The 20,002-nt window shown below is 46.1% G+C and overlaps 1 protein-coding gene across 2 annotated transcripts in view; it reads right to left on the minus strand.

Moving 5' to 3' along the window:
- Nucleotides 1-351: 351 nt before the first annotated feature.
- Nucleotides 352-20,002, minus strand: part of FAM219A (family with sequence similarity 219 member A) — a 53,150-nt gene continuing 33,499 nt past the window's right edge. The window contains exons 3-6 of one of the 2 annotated variants that reach the window (XM_063295900.1): nt 9,971-10,073; nt 4,796-4,876; nt 3,897-3,951; nt 352-3,121 (exon numbers count right to left, since the gene is read on the minus strand). In XM_063295900.1, the coding sequence (XP_063151970.1) occupies nt 2,966-3,121; nt 3,897-3,951; nt 4,796-4,876; nt 9,971-10,073 (395 nt within the window). In that variant the 3' untranslated portion in view covers nt 352-2,965. Of the gene's footprint in view, nt 3,125-3,896; nt 3,952-4,795; nt 4,877-9,970; nt 10,074-20,002 lie in introns of both variants that reach the window. The other variant, XM_063295899.1, reaches the window with a different exon arrangement.

Genomic DNA, 20,002 nt, shown 5'->3' on the forward strand with positions numbered 1-20,002 from the left:
TGACAAACCGTATGGTCCCTTCACCCAGGAACTCAAACTGTGATGAGAGGAGGAACTGGATGTCCCAAGACAGTAACTGCTTATCGGGGTTCCGATGTTGGACATACTATCAGGGCGTACCTCACAGGGAGCCAAAGGCTAAAACCAGGGCTGATCTATCCCCAAATGAGCTGTGATCGTCTGCAGGACTCATTGATGTGGAAGTGGAGGACAACATCTGCCGTTTGAGTGGACCTTCAGGGAAGCTGTGAGGTGCAAGATCAGTTTCTCCTCAGGGTCCCAGAGTTCTTCTCCAAGGTCCCCCAGGCCCCTGTGTGGATTTTAATGAGCAGTGCAACAGTGTTCATCTGTCTTCTGAACCATTCCCTATGATGACCTGCCAGTCACAGTCAAAAACTCCTTAAGGAAGTGCCAAGCTCTCCATAAAACAACTTGACCCATTGCAGGCCCTTAAGAGCTTTCAGGGGCACATCTAAGAGGAAGTGGGAGTGCAAACAGAGTTACAGATGCCTACAAGCACACGGACCCTCAAGGATTCTTATCAGGAGCCATGCCTGGACACTGGGGCAAAATCCAGGTTTGCTTCTATCATGTGTGAAATAACCCCAAGCAATGGCAGTGTGACATGGGAACCATCTCTACAGCCACATGGGCTTCTGCTAATTCTGATGGCAAGAATACATTGCTCATTTGCCTCTTCTTATATATCTCTTTCTTAGAAAACATGGAAACACAAAGTTTAAAAGCAAGGAGAAGCCAAAAAGGATGTTGGGTTTTTTTTCATTTTATGCCACTCTACTGCCCTTACTAAAATAGTGTCCTCCTCAAGGACCTTTGTGAAGTTTGAAAGAAGAAATTTATATTTTCACCAGTGTTTTTGGAAAGCACATGCCCATTTAAGCCACTCACAGGTCAAAAGAAGGGGGGTGGGCCATGGTATTTACCAATCTCTTCAGTGCACAAATATGAGCAAAGTTAACTTCAAAGCACAGTCCTTTTGCAATCCAAAAGTCTGGTGGAGGAAAAAAAATACAAAGCATTTGGCTACAAACACAAAGGTAGGGGACCATAATCCCATTAAGCAGTGCAAAAGTTTTTTTTTAAAGTTACTGTTATCAATTTGAAAGAACAATGTGTGAAAATCAAATACGGTTGAGTTAATCTCTAGGTAGAAGCTTTTGAAAGGGGTTAAGAATGTCTTTTTTTTAAGCGAACTTTTCCAGGCCTAGAGTCGTTACTAATAAGATAATTTTACGTGGGGGTCAGAGTTTATTCAGTTAAAGGGTCAGCCTTTGCTATGGTTCTGCTCATCCCGTGCAGCTCTTCCGTGCTGGTCCTTAACCTCAAATACCAGCTCAACAGCTGCAATGTTCCTCCTGTTTCTTATTTCCAAAATACCTTGTTTTCTTTTGCATCTTCACTCCTCCCCAAGAGGACCATGAAAGAAATCCTCATCCAAGCAGGACCATTTTATCCACTGACAGAAGGTGGACCTGCTAACCACAATGGCATATGTAGTATCCACATACATAATGCTCTGTCAGGAGGAGACAGCAATCTGAACTTTGGGCTCATAAGGGGACGGTTTATGAGACGGGGACAAATCATAAGCCCAGCTTGGAACAGGAGTCCTTCAAGGAGGGCAGGAAACTTGGCCTAGATAGGGACAACTGCTCAGTCAAATTGTTTTTGTGCCTATATATATTTAAATATTTGCCTGTTATGTTGCAAAGCTTGGCACGGTCTGAGTTTAGCAAAGCAGAATAATAATCAACTCTGGTTATTTATTTTTCTTTTCTTTTCTAGCTCCTTTACCACCGATGGCCTGTAGTTTTTACAAATGCCGCAGAAGCACCATATTTACAAGCAATGGGGATGACTGAACGGGGCACCAGTCTGAAAATGACAGTAGCACGCTAATTGGCAACAGACAACAGGAGAGGTGTTGTGCCAAAGGGTCCCTTTTATGTGATGGCAGGCCCATCCTGCCCCTTTTCTGGCCCCAGAAGGTTCCTGTTCTGGCCAGCAGGGAGGCAGGTGCTGGGCCTGGCCACCTGGGTCTTGGGATAAATGGGTGCAGCATTACGAACTCATCAGGAGCATCTGTACGCAGCCACAGTCCTGCTCTTGCACCCACTGAGCACTACACAAGATCTGCTCAGGGTGGCAGGTTGACCCTCAGCTCTCAGGAGCTAACGGAGCTGTTAATTTGCAAATGCAGGAGAAGGCATTAGCCAAATGCAGAACTTCTCTTTTGCTCTTCAAGCTTTAGGAAACCAATATTTCTGCTGTGACAAATGCTGCTCCTCAACGTTGGCAGAATATGTTAGGGCTTGCTTTCAATGAGTAGCTAAAACCACAGGACTCTGGGAAGAGGTGGGCTCTGGTTATACGCTACATTTTTTCACACTTTAGGAAGCATTTGTTAATTGCCACCACCGTTGTACTGCAAGTCCCCAGTAACAAACATCTGGTATGAATCCATCCCGGCCAATTCCTCTTTAGCAAAACTCCTGTATTTCATTCTTACTCTCGTCCTCTCCCTGTTCAACTCCTCCCGCTCATAAAATAAAATTCCATTAATTTCTGGTCAAAGATTGCTTTCACCCGCCATTCAGACTCCTGCACCTGGGGCAAAATCTGTCAGACAGAGACACCTACAGCATTCCCAGCCAATCCATCCATCCCCTGAATCCTATCCATGAATCTTGAAACCAGCCCCCAGCTCCAAAGAGGGCAATGGGCTTTTCTGGCCAAGGGTCTGCAGGTAGCATCTCACAGCTCATTTACTGTAGTTTTAAAATAAAAAAGAGAAGCGGATCTTAAAATGACTTTTTTTTTTGGTTTCTCCTGACTCTATGAACACAAAGAGGTGCACGTCCTACCATAGGAGGAAGCAATGGCTGTTAAGTTTTACAGTTATAATGGAAAGCACTGGTCACCCTCGTGTCGCCAGGCTTCTCCGTTACTGGATGTGGCAGGCGGTGGAAGAGGTGGCTTGACAGCACATGCAAGTGGGGTTGACGGACTTCGGCGGGATTAGATCGAGGTCCTCGTCGTCTGGGATCTCGTCCAACCGATATCCGTCCTTGAGGAGTTGGATGTTCAAGTCCTGGTTGATCTGCTGCAGACAAAGAGCCAACATGTCAACCCACCAACAGTCCAGCACGGTGCTGCCCTGAGAGGCATCTGGTCCAGAACTGCAGACATGGTCTTTAGAGAGGAAGGCCCTCTTAGTAATAGCAGCAGCCATATCGTGGCATTTACAATGCTCTCAGCTTTGGTCTGATGCCTTGGAAAGAACAACTTTTCACCCTGTAAAAGTTACCAGAGGCTGAGACTCCTGGGCAAAGGTGCTTTTCCAGCCATGCTAACAAGATCAAGCCTGAATGTGGAGCTTCCACACACTACTACTTTTAAGCTACTTCCAGGTTATGGGTTCTTCCCAGAATGAAAAGGTAAGCACGATTGCCAAACACTAGTTCACATTTATTTTGATTGCCTCCTTGTCTGTCTGTCCGTCCGTCCGTCCATCCATCCATCCATCCATCTATCAATCATTATTCCAGGACATTTTCAAAGACTGAGAAAGACAAACGTACCTGCATCGTCTGATGCCCTGAAGCTCCCCAGGCGGGATCTAATCATGGCTCTGGCCAATTCCCACTTCCCTCTTCCCACTTCTGTGATGAAAGTTACATCAGTCTTCCCCAGAGCATTATTTGAATCCAAACTGCAGATATATCTCAGTAATTCCAGAAGTTTCAGCTAAAGAAAACTACTGCCAAGCTACATTGCCTTTAAAAATCCAGTCCATTGTTTTAGATTCCTCGTCCTTTGCCAAACAGAAAGAAGTCTATCCTTGGTGAGACAAGAAGAGATGGAATGGAACTCACCTCAGCTGAAGAATATCCCGAGGAGGAGTATCTGGACATGTCAAAGTCGTCATCACTGCAAAGCAAGACAACACACAATGGGGAAAGGGGCCTCCAGCAAACAAAAAAGCAGGATATGTAGCAGATAGAATGAAAGAGCAGCCCTGATGGGACCCATCAAGGGCCAGCTTTTTCTTCTTGTACCCAGGGCCGCAACCAGGGTCTGTGTCACCCGAGGCAAACATGGATTCCATGCCCATTTTGGCGCCCCCCCCAGCGGTCATTTTGGTGCCCCCCCCAGCACGGCGCCCAGGGCACATGCGCTGCTTGCCCCCACTTAGTTGCGGCCCTGCTTGTACCTAACACCCGGCTTTTTATAAAAAGCATAAACAGGTGAATTGAGACATCCTTTTGACCATCCAGTGTGGTTAAAAGCCACTGGCTTTGCCTCACGCCTTCTCAGCCATTTTAAATGCCATCAGAGCTTGCGGCTTGTAGCAGTGTGTGCATTCATAATGCTCCAAAATAGCTTGGAGTAAACTCACAAAACTTCCCAGCCAACGCAGCTGTCCTGACACATCTCAAGGACATCAGACTGGAGAAGGCTTGTACAAAACAGTGGTGTTGTTATGTCTTATGGGTATGTGCCCATAATCGTGAGCTGGAAGAGCTTTTAGAAAAAGACAGCTATTAAAGGGGCAGCTTCAACAAAACAAGTATGCTGTGGTCGTTGACTTTCAGCCTCACTAGCTGGCAAGGTGAGCGGACACCTCCGCATTACAAATCAAAAGCTGGAGAAGTTCTGCCATGAGCTTCTCCAAGAAAGGGTTCCCAGAAAGCTCCACGCAGAGAGACCACATTTCATTGTACGGCAACAAATAATATAATTTAGCATGTTAGTTTTGTTATTCCATATATACCTGTCTGTGTCCAGCGCCACCAATGGCTTTTCATCGGGACTTTGATCTAATGAGGAATAGCCTTTATTAGGAACAACCAGCCTGAAATTAAAGAAAGTAGCATTACATGTACTGTCGTGGATGTGTGGAAAGGCCAGATCGACCATGGAATAAAAGAGGATGAAAAACTATGCCTTTGCTTTCAGATTATGCAGAGATAGGCAAAGAGAAAAGCATCTGATCCCACAAAGGAGAGACAAAACGCCAAGTCCTTTCTCATGCTACAGAGGGTAGACTGACCCATCAGAGGCAAAAGGCCTGAGCACAGATTGACCTGTTACTGTCGCACAGGGTTTCTCAACCGTGGCAATTTAAAGATGTGTGGACTTCGACTCCCAGAATTCCCCAGCCAGCCATGCTGGCTGGGGAATTCTGGGAGTCGAAGTCCACATGGCTTAAAGTTGTCAAGGTTGAGAAACACTGCCATAGCGCAATGCACAGGTGTCAACAGACCTGCCTAGCAAGAACTGAGAGGCTCTCACAGGTATGAGGAAGCGATGGGCCTTCTGTGGCTTGCGTCTTTACAGCTCGCAGTACTGTATCTAGTTTGATCTGTTATTAATACCTATTCTAGCTTCTGTAATAAAATGAGCTTATGAAGGGCTGTGTCCTTGAATCTCAGCCTGTGGTCCTCCTAGATCACACATCAGTTTGGGAGAACTGAAAATGGCCTGGCACGTGTGTCGGAAATGGATTACGCACTAGAGTCTAGCAAATGCATTTGTTTGGAGGGCTTATAGGAGTCGCCCAACCACAGACGCAAACCTTTTATATTGGGTTGTTCCTCTTATTTGGTTATTTGTTGATTGTTTGCTTCTGTTAAATGCAACCCAGAGCCACTTTATTTGAATTGGGCGACTCTATAAGTCCGTGGAATAAAAACTAAAATAAAATAGAATCTAGGCGCAACACCGCTGACAGCAGCACACAACCCGCTAAGCCCAATTTCCAAGGCAAATTCAGTAGTCCTTGGGGGAAAAACATGAGTAATACATGACTATCAGTAGCACCAGCCTACTAGCTTCTCCTGAATTTCACCTGGGGAAACAGGCTGGAATCGCACAGACACTGAACTTGGAACACACCTGTGTTCCTGGGTTTGCACAGTGTCCGGCAGGATAAGCTAACCAAAGGGGTGTGGGTTTGCACACATCATCACTCAAAAACACGTGTGATGTTTAGCTTCTGCACAACTGCCATGAGTACACAGCACTGATATTCACTCCCACACATCTTGTGTGCTGTTTCTCTGTCGTGCTGCTGAAAAAGGTGCTTCATGGAGAAGAGCCCAAACGGCAGCTGCTGGGTCTTGTACTGACCAGCGTTTGGGAGAAACCAAGCGTGGTCCCCCTCTAAAGAACCCTCCTCCTCAGGACACTTCAGAATGCCACGGCATGCCCCCAAAGCCCCCATTGGCCTTCGCACCTAGACGGCTGAAGGACTGGCTCCACCAACAGGGACCTGTCCAATCGTAAGGCCTGGGCCCATGGACAGAAGCTCAGCAGACAGAGCAGAGGCAAGGGCAGTGACAGCCAGCTCGGGGCCCATGAGCAGAGGGCCCCCTGGCCTCCCCATGCCCCACCCCTTCAGTAGGAGCCCCAACAGAAGCTGAAGGAGGGAGGAGAGGAGGAAGAACCTGCCAGGCTCCCCTGCTGAAACTCAGTGGATGCCACCCGGCCCAGCTGAATAAGAACTTCACTGCAAACCGGGATGAAGCCACTGAAGGAAGCTGATTGCCCTCCATCAAGGAGAAGCAAAGCCTCTTCTGCGGTGGTTTAATTTTGCTACCTTTTCCTCCCACCTTTCCCACCGTCCGATGGACATTTTCTCAGCCCGAGAGCTACACGACTGTTGGTTGTTGACGTAACTGGCATTTCTGCCCCCACTCCTGCAGATACCGCCAGTGCTTTGCTCCACGGCTGCATCTTGGTCTCAGCACCCCATCCTGCTCTCCTCAGCTGGGGAAGGGATGCTTTGCAGTGACTGAGAGGGGCGACAGGAGACCCTAGTCTGGCTCAGGTCTGGTATTGGGGAGGTGCAGAAATGGCCGGGCAAAATCTTTTGTCTCTCTGAGTTCTCCCTCTCCAAAGCTCTAGAGCAGTGTTGTTCAAGCTTGGCAACTTTAAGATGGGTGGAAATGCTGGGAGTTGAAGTCCACACATCTTAAGTTACCCAGTTTGAAAAATACTGCTCTAGAGCCTGCCTGGTTGGCTTGCCCCAAGCTACACTGAGGCACCAAATGAAAGCTTGTCTTGCTACTTGGCTCTTCAGTCCTGAATTCTGGTGAGGTGACTCTGCCAGTCCTGTTTTCGAACTTGCTGTTTTAGAACTGAACTTTCGATTTCCAGCTTCTCTGGAATTTGCTTTAAACTGAAAGGCAGACAAATATTTTATGTTTGGGTTTGCGTTATTGGACTTTTTTTTTATGCCTTCGAGTCAGTGTTGACTTCTGGTGACTGTGTGGATATCTCCCTGCAGTTTGCTTGGCAACATTTTTGGACGTGCTTTGTGCTTGACCTCAGAAATTCTGAGAGGCTGAGAGGGAGCGACTGGCCCAAAATCACTCAGTTGGCTTCCAAATCTTATGGCAGGATTAGAACTCAGCTTTCTCTGCTCCTAGTCCAATGCCTTAGCCACCAGAGCAAACAATATATATTTTGATGTCTTCAAGTCAGTCTTGACTCCTGGTGGCTACATGGACACGTCCCTGAAGTTTTCTTGGCAGTATTTCCAGAAGTGTTTTGCCCTGGCCTTCTTCTTCCCAGGTCTGAAGAGAAAGATCAGCCCAGTGTCACCCAGCTGGGTTCATGCCTAAGGTGGGACTAGAACTCACGGTCTCCTGGTTTCCAACGTTAACCACAACACCAAACGGACATTAGAGATCCACACACACAGATTAAAAGATAGCCCTCATGAAGCTTTTAGTCTTCATCCCTGCAGATGAGGCTTGCAAAGCCCTTAAAAAGTTTTCAGTACTTTAGAACAACATCTTTTAGCATTTGAAGTGCTAACAAATTTATGATACATTTGTTTAATGAACGTATATTTCACCTCTCAGTCAACATTGTGCAAAGGCAATGAATAATAATAAAAACAAAGAGAAAAGCATTGTAATAATGGAAACAATTCAATTAATAACACACACTATTATTATTATTATTATTATTATTATTGATAATAATAATACATTATATATATAAACAAATTAGGGGCTGGGGTTTTGTTCCTCAGATACCTGAAATGTTAACCTTGGTAAGAATAGAAACTCCACAAAATGCACAATGGACAGTCTGTGATATTTTAAGAAAGTGGCCATTGCCAGCAGTGCTAACTGGTAACATTATAGGTCTAGCATAGCTAATTTAAATTAAGACAAAAAACTGAAAGTAGGTAATTTTTTGGCAAAAGAATCCCCATCTTTGCAGAAAGGAAACTGCAACCTGTTCTCTTGGGGGGTCCCCCGTTTGACTGAAAATCAGATGTAACACAATCATGATCTCTCCTAGGCTACTAAACTAACAATTGTCGAGCTCATCTTGAACAGCATGGTTTTAATTTTAATTCACGAGTTGACCAGTGAGGCACAATATATCAAGAAGATTGTTTTTAATTAAAAATTGAGTGCACAGAGGCATCAGATTCTCTTAATAAAACCTTTCTCTGCTGACATGTGTCAAGACAAGCATGCTCTGCTTGACTTTTCAGTTTCTTCCCCACTTAAGGTATCTCTTTCACAAATCAAGCTTCAAAAAGAAAATGGAGCCGTTCTTTGGCTTAATTGTTTATGTCTTTGAAGGAGGTCTAGCAAAAGCTCCTCCCCTAATAAATGCCGTAACGTTCTTAATTTAATTCTTATATTTCTAGGCCACCCAACTCACAAAGGTAGGAACTTTTCACTGAGAGTAATTATTCCCATTTTATTGACTTGTTACAACCATGACTGCATCCAGTTTTCCCATTTGGGATCAAGCACCCAGCATTTAACTCCTTTTTAGTACTAACTGGTAGCCTCTTCAGTTGAACAATAGCTTCCTTGCATTCCCAAGATTCTACCATCCTCATGGTGAAAAACGGAACGCAGAAAGGGAAGCATTCCAACAGGAACCCCAAGCCCACTTGAAGCACCTCAGGTATTACGGAGGAGTCAGTTCATACTGAGAGGGGAAACAAATCTTTTAAAAGAAAGAAAATGTCTTCCCACCAGTCTGACATATCCTTTTGTTCTCTTGTAGATAAATGAGTGAAAGCCCTGGCAACGCCCTCTAGTTGACATTGGAGCTCAACTTCTTAAACTCTTGTAAGATACTAACAGGCAGGCAGATATTCTCAGGAAGGGAAGAGGGCAAAAATGGGGCGTGACTTTGGGTTCCATAGCGGAGTCTGTCTCGGCTATAGTTTAGGTTGCCAGGCCTAAGAAACTGATGAAGTTGATGAGGACTGTCCAACACAGGATTGAGTAGCACCAATATTTCTCATCATCCTGACAGCAAAACTGCAGGCTTTTCATTTTCTACACTGTACTGCTGATTTATGTCCAGCCTACAATCCTTGTCTATAATCTATGAAAACTTCTCTTGCTGTCAAGCCAAGCCCTGTCATCTTGCATTTGTATATGTTTTACTTATTTATTTTAAAAAGTACACCCCTCTCCAGAACCAAGTTTGGTCAGGATGCTTACAACATCAGATTCTTCTTGCCCCAGTGGAGGTATCTGCAGCCCCTTTACTCCAACTTTTCGGGGTGCAACTTTGGAAATGGGGTATTTTTATAATCTTGATCTGGCTCTACTCTTACTTTTTGTTGTCCTTCTGTTTCATGGTCACTGCTTTATCTTTAGCGGTATTTAATCTTGGAACATGTGTGGGGTCAAAGAATGGAGGCAGGTTGATCAGTTCATCAACACACCTTCTCTTCTGCTCTTTTCTACCCCCTTTCACTAAGCTTGGAGAGTCACTGCTGCCAATTCAATACTTGCTGATGTTGGCCTAGTTGCCCTGGCTCTGCCAGCCCCTTATCCTGTGGGTTCAGCCTAGTCCAGAGCGAGGGGCCCCTGATTTTCCCCAAACCACTCTGCCCCAACTGAAGCCCTGTAGACGAAGGCACGTGAAAAGCGCCTCATTAGAAAGCAGCAGCTACCTTGTTCGCGCCATGACGTTGCTCTTCTTGGGCTGCTGGTTAACTGGGCTGCCCATGGTGCCATTTTTCAAAGACCCCTTCCGAGCCAGCTCTCGCTGTTTCTCTGCAGAAGGAAGGCAGACATTGACAAAAGGAGTTAGCGAGGCAGGCTGTCTTTTGGAAGCCAACTGCACTGCATGAACGGCCAGAGTTTGCTCTGGAGACGCAAACTTAGTTATCTGGAAGTGAACGACATCAAGTCTTGGGTTATTCTTGGCATAAACTAGGGTGGGCGACTTATGGCCCAGAACCATCTCCAGCTGCACTGCCATAGGTGTGTTCCAGGGTGTGTGGGTGTATCTGTGGAGCAAGTGGAAGCAAACCAATGTCCATCATGATGTTACTGTGTACATATCATTTTTCTATTATCATGGTCAGTTGCAGATGCTGATGTACAATGAACATCATTTTCCCTCCATTCCAAAATTCATACAGATGGCTGCTACTCTGGAACAGACTTAACATACAGAACCTCCCCTCCTCCATGCATGATGCAGTTCCTCCCACTTTGCATCGTCACCCTCCCACCAGCATCTTTTGCCCATTGCAAACAGAGAATCATACAGTTGGAAGGGACCTTGGAGGTCTTCTAGTCCAACCTCCTGCCCAAGGCAGGAGTCCTCATACCCTCTTGGTCAAATGGTTGTCCAATCTTTTCTTGAAAACCTCCAGCGATGGAGCACCCACCACTCCGGGAGGCCAGCCGTTCCACGGCTTCATAGTTCTCACTGTCAGGAAATCCCTCGTTTCCAGGTTGCATCTCCCTCTGACGAGCTTCCACCCATGGCTTCTTGTCCTGCCCTCAGGTGCCATGGAGAATAAATTGACACCCTCTTCCAATAAATCGATGCCCATCACTAAGTCTACTACTGTTGACCCTTGATGTAAAGCGAGAACTAAACATACTGGAAAACCATGCTATTTTATCTGAAAAAGCCAGGGGGTTCTGGGTTTTTCAGGACTCCTGGTTTCCTACGTGACTCCTAGAACAGATTGCCCAACACCTAAGGGAGCAATTGGGAATTTCTCAATTTGAGGCACGGCTCTGGTGGATGAGCATCTTCAGAAATCCCTTCATCGACCCTCTCTCATCGGCAGCCTTGAAATGAATCCTTGAGAAGTTCCTCATCAAACCCATCACCATTTTGCTGACTCTGTTTTTTTAACCCAATCTTGTTCCTTAGATTGTCTTGTGTCTTGTATCATTTCAATATTTATTGGTCAACTGCCTGGCAAGAGAATTACTTGAAATAAAAAAAGCTCTTCTTTTTAACCACTGCTACCTCCTTGACACAGAGAACTGGCATAGGGAAGCCCTCCTGTGAGAATCAGTACGTTTGATTAATGGCTCCTAAGCAGACCATCCACTAAGATTTGGGAGATGATGAATAGTTTCCCTGGTATGCCAGCTGCTAAAAGGGGGAATGGAGATGGAGCAAAGGGCTGGGGGAGAGAAACAGACAGCCTGCCTGAGCCACTTATTGAGGTCATCAAGATGGGGAGGAGAAAGAAAAGCATCGTCAGGCATTGCAGGGCCTTTTTCTCCAACTCAGCATCAGGAGGAGGAGGGTGGAAGTCCCCAGGTTTGGTTTCCCTCGGATCTGCTCCTTTCCTGGAGGCTCCAAATAGAACCTCCTTGAGGTTGGATGAGGCAGGCTCACCCTTGGGAGCCAGCCTGCTTCAGCAAAGGCAAAGAACACTTGCCTTCTGGAGTCTTGGATCTTCTGTCTCCAGCAGACCTCTCGGACAGCAGAGGACCATACTCCTCATGCAGATGAAGGCCAACGCCAACCCAGTTCAGAGCAATGCAATGCCTGTAATTCATGGCCAACCATGTGCCAGTTGTTCAAGTAAGTAAACGGTGTCTCTGTGTAGACAGGGAAGACAAAGGGCCATTCAAGGCCCATCTGGAAGCTCTGTCACATGCAGGAAGACACTGTAGCACTTCTGCAGGCTATGGGCCCTGCTGTCCAGGTGGAGAGGTGGCCTTTCCAAGCAACAGAAGGTCTGCACAAGGAGGCCTCCTTTTCCCCAAAGCAGAAGGGCAGCTGTTTGCTCAGAAGGATTGAGGGGCAGCCCACAGCTGCTTCCCTGAAGCCAGGAGAATCGAGTTGGCTCCAACCTCTGGTAGAACCAGGCTTTGGGAGCCCCTGAGCAACTCCTCCTCCAGCCACACGTGAGGAATTGAAGCTGGGATGGCTCTCTTGTGCTTGGGGAAAGCAGCTGCAGCCGGGCAGAAACACTTCCCACCCTCCTTCCCCAAGGCTCAGCACCGCTCATGCTTCAGGCCAGCCTTTACGGACTTTTTGCTGACACCAGGATTGAAAAGTTGATGTTTTATGAATTTGCTTATAGATAAGGGATGGGATATGGGATGAAGAGGTATCTGTTCGTAATCTTATAGGGGGTGAAGAATTATTCAGTTTGTTTATACTTGTTGTGATGAAGGTTGGAAGTCACTTCTTTATATATTTCTTTTCTGTTTATTATATTTTCTTTTTTTCCCTTTTTCTTGCACTTTTTATTCTTTTTTTCTATTCTCTTTGTCTAAATTTAGTTTGTGTTAGTTTACTATTATAATCAAAATTCTTAATAAAAGTCATATTTTTGTTGTAAACCGCCCAGCGTCCCCCTTTTGAGGTGATAAAATTTGATAAATAAATAAAAATAAATAAATATTCAGAAAAAAAGAAAAAGAAAATGCAGTTCCTGGCATACTGTACCATTCTGAAATTCACACCACCCTGATTTATATTCACGTAGTGCTTTTGGACTTCTGCCTTCCCTTGCTGCTCAACAGGTTTTGCAGGAAGGATCACAACACAGTCTACTCAGAAGTCAGTCCCATTCCCCTTACCTAAGTGTATTTAGGATATATATATATACATACATACATACATACATACAAAGCTGTCTGGTCCTGGGGGAATGGTTATCCTACACGTGCCAACAGTCATGTCTCCAGTTCTTGGCCAGAATGAGACCGCGCAGGGGCAGCCATAACTTCCACAAGAGAGGCTTCCATCATTGGGGTGCTGCTGTTGGGATTACACCACATCTTTTGACCCCTGGGACACTCTAAGATGGCTACCCCAACCCGCTGTTGCTTTCTCTCTGTGTCCCACCCTTCCAACTTAAAAAAAGGCTTTGGATTGCTGCTTTGCTAAAACTGATGGAGAGGAAGGAAGGAGGGCTCTTCCCATCTCTTCAAAGGTATGGAGGGAAGAGAGAAATCCAGTTCTGTGCCTAGGTTTCTCCTTGATTCTTGAGTGATGCTGCCCATAACGTCATCCCATCGCACACCATCCCATCCTGTTTGAGGAGCAGGTAGCAGCTGTGGGGCTTTTGCACAGACCAATCTTGGGTGCCAACTGCCCCCATTCCTGGACCAGGAGGCCCTGCTCATAGTCACTCATGCCTTAATCATTTCCCAATTGGACTACTGCAATGTATTCTATATAGGGCTGCCTTGAAGACCACCTGGAAGCTTCAACTGGTCCAGAACACAGTGGTGGGCACTGTTCTGGGACCTGAGGTTTGCCCATATTACACTGCCATATTACACTATTGGCTCCCAGTTCTTTCTGCATGCAATTCATGGTGCTGGCTATTGCCTTTAGAGCCCTACATGGCACAGGGCCAGGTTATTTGCAGGACTGCCTCCCCCTGAAAGTATCTGCCCGTCTCCCCAGATCTGACAAGATGGGCATGCTCTAGGTCCCCTCTATCAAACAGTGACATCTGGCAGGACCTGGGAGGCATGCCTGTCCTATGGAACCGCCTCCCCCCTGAGAGCCAGAGGGCCCCTGACCTCTAGGCCTTCTGGAAGGTGTTGGGCCAGGAAGAGAGCTGAGTCAGCTCCTGAGCAGTTGGTATGAGATTGTTAGAGTGTGATGTTTTTTGACTGGGGGGTGGGGTTGTTTGTATTTCTTAATATATTCTACGGGATTGATCGTTGCTAGCCACCCAGGGTTATATTGTATAATCTTTTACAAAAATAAATAAAATAAAGCAAACACAATGGAGAAAAAATAAATCAGCTGGTCGTTGGTCCCTCCTTCAGCAGTAGACCTAATCCCTGTAAAGTTTAAGAGCCTGGTGTCGCAGTAACCAGCTCAATGGGAATGATTTCCTCTTCAAGCCATCCATCAGAGAAAAAGGAACAGCAGCAATAAAATCCCTCTCTGAATGGCTGATTTATCTAGTTCCATTTCTGGAGAAGAAATTAAAGCCCCTTCTCATGTTCATCTGAAGAAGCAGATCAATAGATTGACATTTAGGGGAATTATGTGGTTCCGTTCTTCTTCAGGACTTCCTGTTTTTCAGCACTTCACTTAACTTCTTGAGAGAAGCCTGAAGAAGACAGCAGCCTTTCAACTTCCTCCCCGACAATTAAGAGTTCTTAGAAAGTGTTTGCAACCCGCATTTGGACACTAGACTGCAGCACTGGCTGCGGCAGCTGAATCCCCCATTGTCTCTCCTCTGAGCAAGCCACCTCACAATCTCCTTTTTATTCTCAGCCACTTAGTGAGGGCAAGAAGAAACCAAAGATTTGAACATTATGTTCCTAAAGGCTTCATGGAGCTAGATCACGGTTATACTCCAGAGCGAACTCAAGGTTTCAGTCTGCTCCAGCATTACTCATTTCAGATCTCATCACGGCATTAAATTGATGAAGGAAAGAAGAAGGCCAATGAAGGAAACTATCCAGCTCCTGCTTCCCATCACATGCCACTGAATGCGGACTACATCTGAGCAGGAACAACAGTTGTTCTTGGGGAAGCCCCCCAATTTTGTCTTTCCTGTGTGACCCTTGGTGCACCGATTGTATGTTTATGAATGTTGAGGTAGCTTTGAGGGTGGTCATCCAAAGGCAGGACACAAATCTATTTGCGGTGTGCAAAGTGTTTCAAACTCAGATGCTGGGGTGTGAACCCAGAGCAGATGTTCTGAGAGCAGGAAAGCTTTTTGCACTTGAAATGGGCCTTCTCAAACGGCCCTCAGACGTACTTCCAAACTGACCGGACAGCCTCTTTGGCACTCTTAACAACTGTCTCACATTCAAAATGGGGTGTCTTGAATTCCAGATGGTTCAAATTCTGAACAATTTGCAACCCCTTACAATCTAGGAACTCTTACTGAATCTGCCATGACTTCTGCAGACCTAGCTACTTCCTAGACCAGTGTTTCTCAACCGTGGCAACTTCAAGGAGTGTGGACTTCAACTCCCAGAATTCCCCCAGCTAGCATACTGGCTGGGGAATTCTGGGAGTTGAAGTCCACACATCTTAAAGTAGCTGAGGTTGAGAAACAGTGGTCTAGACTGACAATACTGCTTTTGGGTGCTCCACTAAGATCTCCGTGTCAAGGAATATCCACCCTGCACATGCTTCTGGCATGACTCTCCCATCTTACTGCACTTTTGAGACAGATCATCTGGGCAGCCAATTGAGAATTCTCTCCCCATGGATGCAGAGGAGTAGGGTACCAGGAGAGCAGCTGCTGTGCCATCTGTGGGTAAGGAGCAGCATGGCTTGGAAGATGCTGGGCCAGGGGACCTTGCAGAGGGGAGGCCCAGCATCCATTGCCCTCCAAGTCTCCAATCCTATGGGGTCTCCTCCTTTTCTGGCTCCTCTAGGAGTGAAAAGCGGGTGAGAGAAGAACGCAGAGCGGTGTGGTTCTGCACCCTGCAGTGCAAGGCCAGGCCGTGTTTAAGGGACGCTGCAGCCCCAAGAAACGATTTTGTACATCTTTAAGGCGCCCCTCTGTTACCAGAACCCTTCAACACTTTCCCAAACTGGGGAGGGCAAGCAGTGGTCGGGGGAAATGCATTAAGCTACATCTAATGAGACTTGTGTGCCGGTGTGTGTGTGTGTGTTGTGTGTATGCAATTGTGGCTTTAGCCCCGTCCCTCTACTGATCTGGCAGCAAGTAGCTCCACTGCGTAATGCCTTCTCTGCCTACTCTCTTCTGTCCCCAAGCGCTGTCTTCATGAAAATAAACATCAGCTCCACTCTTTCCTTCCATGTTTTAGCCTTTAGCCACATACTGTGACTTAATTATAGATCTTCAAAGTGCAGCTGCAGCGTTAATTATTAATATTCTCATTTCAGATGTGGAAAGTTAAGGCAGAGGCAGCATCCGAGCAAATATAAGTGAAGGTGCTCCATGGTCAAAATACTAATATATCTCTATCTCTATATCTACAGTATTTTATCTATAGAGAGAAGGATGGGCAGGTAGTAGGTTGGATGGATGGAGTAGGACAGACAGCTGGTGGGCTGGCAGACAGGCAGGGCGTGGACTATTCTTAAGAACGTAAGAATAGCTCTATCAAGGCTCATCTTAGTCCAGCGTTTTCTTTCTCGTGGCAGTTGACCAGACAGATGGCTCTGGGGTGGCCACAAGCTGTGATGGTATGTGAGAATGGCCTTGAGGGATGAGGGGAAGAGAGGCTGTCTAGGAAACAGTCAGAGAAGAGAGGGGGGAGCCCCCAGCGGCTTAACGGTCAGAGGAAGAAACTTAGGAAGAACCTGCCCTAATACATCAGTCCGTTAAAAGTGTCAGCGGGAGAGTTGTGCTTTCACACTTGCACAATTCTGTTAATGTAGTCCCCCTCTTTGGGGGGAGATGGGCAGTAACAGAAATTTGAATAATAAATAAACAAACAAATAAATAATGTAGCCTCACAACAAAGTAGAATGAGCTCATCTGGTCGTGTTTCCTGTCTGGTCTACCTGGCAGGGCTGACGCAGGCAGGTGGAGACTCTCCCATCTTCTGCCAACATTCCCCTGCAAGATGGATTTGGAAGCACACAGCCCCCAACCAGGATGTAACACTGATCCCAACCTTTGGGTCTTATTCAATTCCCTCACTGGCCTGAGATGGTGGGCACTGTTCACACACACTCTACCATGAGGTTGCAGCCACAAGGGCCCTGAATTGATGAAGAACACAAGCTGGAATTCTCAGGAAATAACTATTTATCTCCCGATGCAAAATACATTCCCGGGTTTCAGTTGTGAATTAAAAGCGCAAATTGTACCTGATGCTAAAGAACTAGCAGATGAAAGTGGCAATCAACTGCATGCCACAGAAACGAGGGAGACAACGTTCTCCCTATTTTTCAGAAGACGTTCTGGAGACACCAGTGTACACCCTTGCCCTGCCTGTCCCCTTTGGACAAAATGCTCAGGCAATCATTCAACTGACTGAGAAAAAAGGAGGGTCCTGGAAACTCCCTCATTAATCAGAACCAGGCCTTTACAGAAGAGAGGTCGCTACATTATCGCCCAAATCCATTCTCCAACCTGGCATTTGTGGGAAATGCAATCTGAGGACTTAACTTTTAGTCTCACTTTCTAATGAACGCCCTGCAGAAAATGAACATCAGCCCCGGGGAATTAAGAATGGTGATCTGGATAAAAGGTTAGGCTTGCAAAGAAATTAATCTCCTTCAGGGCTGCTGAACCTTTTAAAGAATTGGAAGCAGAATCTATTAAAGTTAACCTGCTCCCTGGGGTTATGGGCCAAGGGTTATGACGCCTTCCAAAAGACTTGCTCATTGTGCTTCTGAGAAATCTTCCCTGCCACCGGGAAGCAGCTAAGTGGCAACCCCCTTCCTGACCCAGTGGAGAGGCTGGCGCTAAAGGCTGGGCCCCTTTCCCCGAAGCATTCACTAAGAATTCTAAATCTTTATAAAATATGGCAAGGGCAGAGATCCAGAAGGAAGCTGTACAGAAAAAGAAGAGGGAGAAGAAACCTCTTCCTGAAGAGGCTGGTCTCAGGCTTCTTAGCTCAAAGGCTGCAGCAGTTTGCTGAGGTCAGGATCCTCCACAGATGTGCACACATACAAGAGCATCTTCATACAGTCCAGATCTTGGTCCACAGAATGAAGCAGAACTCACAGCACAACCTTGTTTGCTGCCCAAATTCACCAGGTTTCCACCCAGGTGCTGCTAGCTGGGTTTTGCCCTGACCTAGCCGTTGGCCAGCCTCAGAGGAGAAAACACAAGCTCCAACAGATGAGGAGAAACGGGTGGCTGACCCTGGAAAAAGTAGGTGCAAGAAGAAGCCTGCCCCTCCTGACTAGAGGCTCAGTGCTTGGCCCTCAGTTGTCTCTGCCCATTACCAGGATCGATAGGTCAACTAAAACCCCTTGAACCCTTTCAGTGTCTGACCTCTTGACATGGAATTTCCCCACATTCACTCTAAGCCCCTTTCGCCCAAAGCAACGCTACTAGATTAGATTAGAACATTGTTGGTGTTTTGAACCAAGTCCTCAGCTCTTACTTGATCTGTAATAAGCACTGGCTGGCCTTTAGCTGATCATCCTTTTTCAGCTTTTTTAGGAGGTAAAATTCATGGAAATGCTTATAGGATCTGCTGCGTTTGGGGATATAAGGAAGTTTTCATTATAGCCCCCCTTACCAACTGGTATTTCATACAGTGAAGACACAGATATTCTGGCAGGAGCCATGACAGTGCCTGGAAGAAGTACTGGGCAACTGCTCGGCTTTCGCCATCAGGGATCCATCACTTGAGTTGTCCATCTGCCAAAGCCCCCAGCGTGAATGGTGGAACAAGGCCACCTACCAAAGGGGTAATGGCCAGTGTTCCATTCCTTCATTTTCTCTTCCATTCAGCGGAGCAATTTATTGCCCCAAAAGATCAGTATCTTTCAAAAGACGAGGCAAAACTACTGCCTGGGATGCCTCCAGGTCAGCCTGTTCCATCACTGTGCGACTTCCCCAAACACATCGCTTCTTTGACATCTATAAAGACAGACTCCAAGCAGCCACCACGATCCATTATCCTGAGGTCAGTGAAATCCAAAGTACCACCAACCGCACACCAATTTAGATCTGAACTGAGCAGTCCTGTGCTGAGCTCTCTGCTTTCAGGTGGGAGCAGAGCTGCTGTCATTTTGAGATGCAACTGGCCCATTAATATGCTAATAGTTCTTGGTACAATCATGAAAAGAGAGATGGGCAATTCAGATGGTAGAAGTTGTTTTTGGCTTCTGTTTCAAACTATTTTTTTACACTTCGATTGTGTGTTAAGAGGTTTGTGTTTTCATTTTGTTTTCCTTAGCCATTTTGAGCACGCAAGGAGCGGAAGGACGTTCAAACTGAAAAAGCTTCATTTTAAGGAATGAAAGCACAGAAGTGATGCCCGCACCTCTTCAGGACTTCCTTGCACTCTCAGTGCCTTCCTTTGTCCGATAAGTATTACGATCTAAGATAAATATTAGGAACAGATGGGATGGAGGGAAGGGAGAGAGAATCCTCTGATTTCTTCGTTTGATCACTTCTGTTCAAGAAAGAACAGTTTTACTGAATAAGACACAAACATTAGGAGACTGAATCTAGAAATGTGTGCGCTTGTTTTTAGGCTGAGACAACTTTGCAAAGATTTCAAAGCTTTGCATAGATTTTGAGAGACACCCAAATTTGGTCTTTAGAGCTGGAAGTTTGGAGCAAACCTTTCAATTTATTTTTGGAATGATAAGAATTCCATTCTTTTTACAGGAAACCCAATATGCATTTTCCTTGCTCTGTCACCTGATTTCTTAATTAAATATGTACTACTGAAGATTGGAAAGCATATGAATGGATGAAACTATTTTCATTAAAAACTAGAAGTTTCGTAGAGATGGCATAAACTTCATGAAAAGGTCTCTGCAGCTTTGGGACTTCCCTCCCCGCACCATCCTTACAAATGTTCTTCTGCCTGAACAAATGGACTTTTGCCCTGCTTCTAATGTGGGAGCTTTTTGATATCCATTGTTTCTTTTAACTTTGACAACTTAATGCTAAAGCTGCCTGCCTCCTCACCATCGAAGCCCATGTAATTCACCCACCATAGCTGGAGATTAAAGCTATTTTCCAAACAAAACACAAGATGACTTGTCTCTGGTCTCTACCGGTGATGTGCCTGTGACAGTTCTCACAGTGGAGATCTGCCTCTGTGCAAAAGCCCTGTGGAGCTCA

This window comes from Candoia aspera, chromosome 2 (genome assembly GCF_035149785.1).
Source record: "Candoia aspera isolate rCanAsp1 chromosome 2, rCanAsp1.hap2, whole genome shotgun sequence".
NCBI lineage: Eukaryota > Metazoa > Chordata > Lepidosauria > Squamata > Boidae > Candoia > Candoia aspera.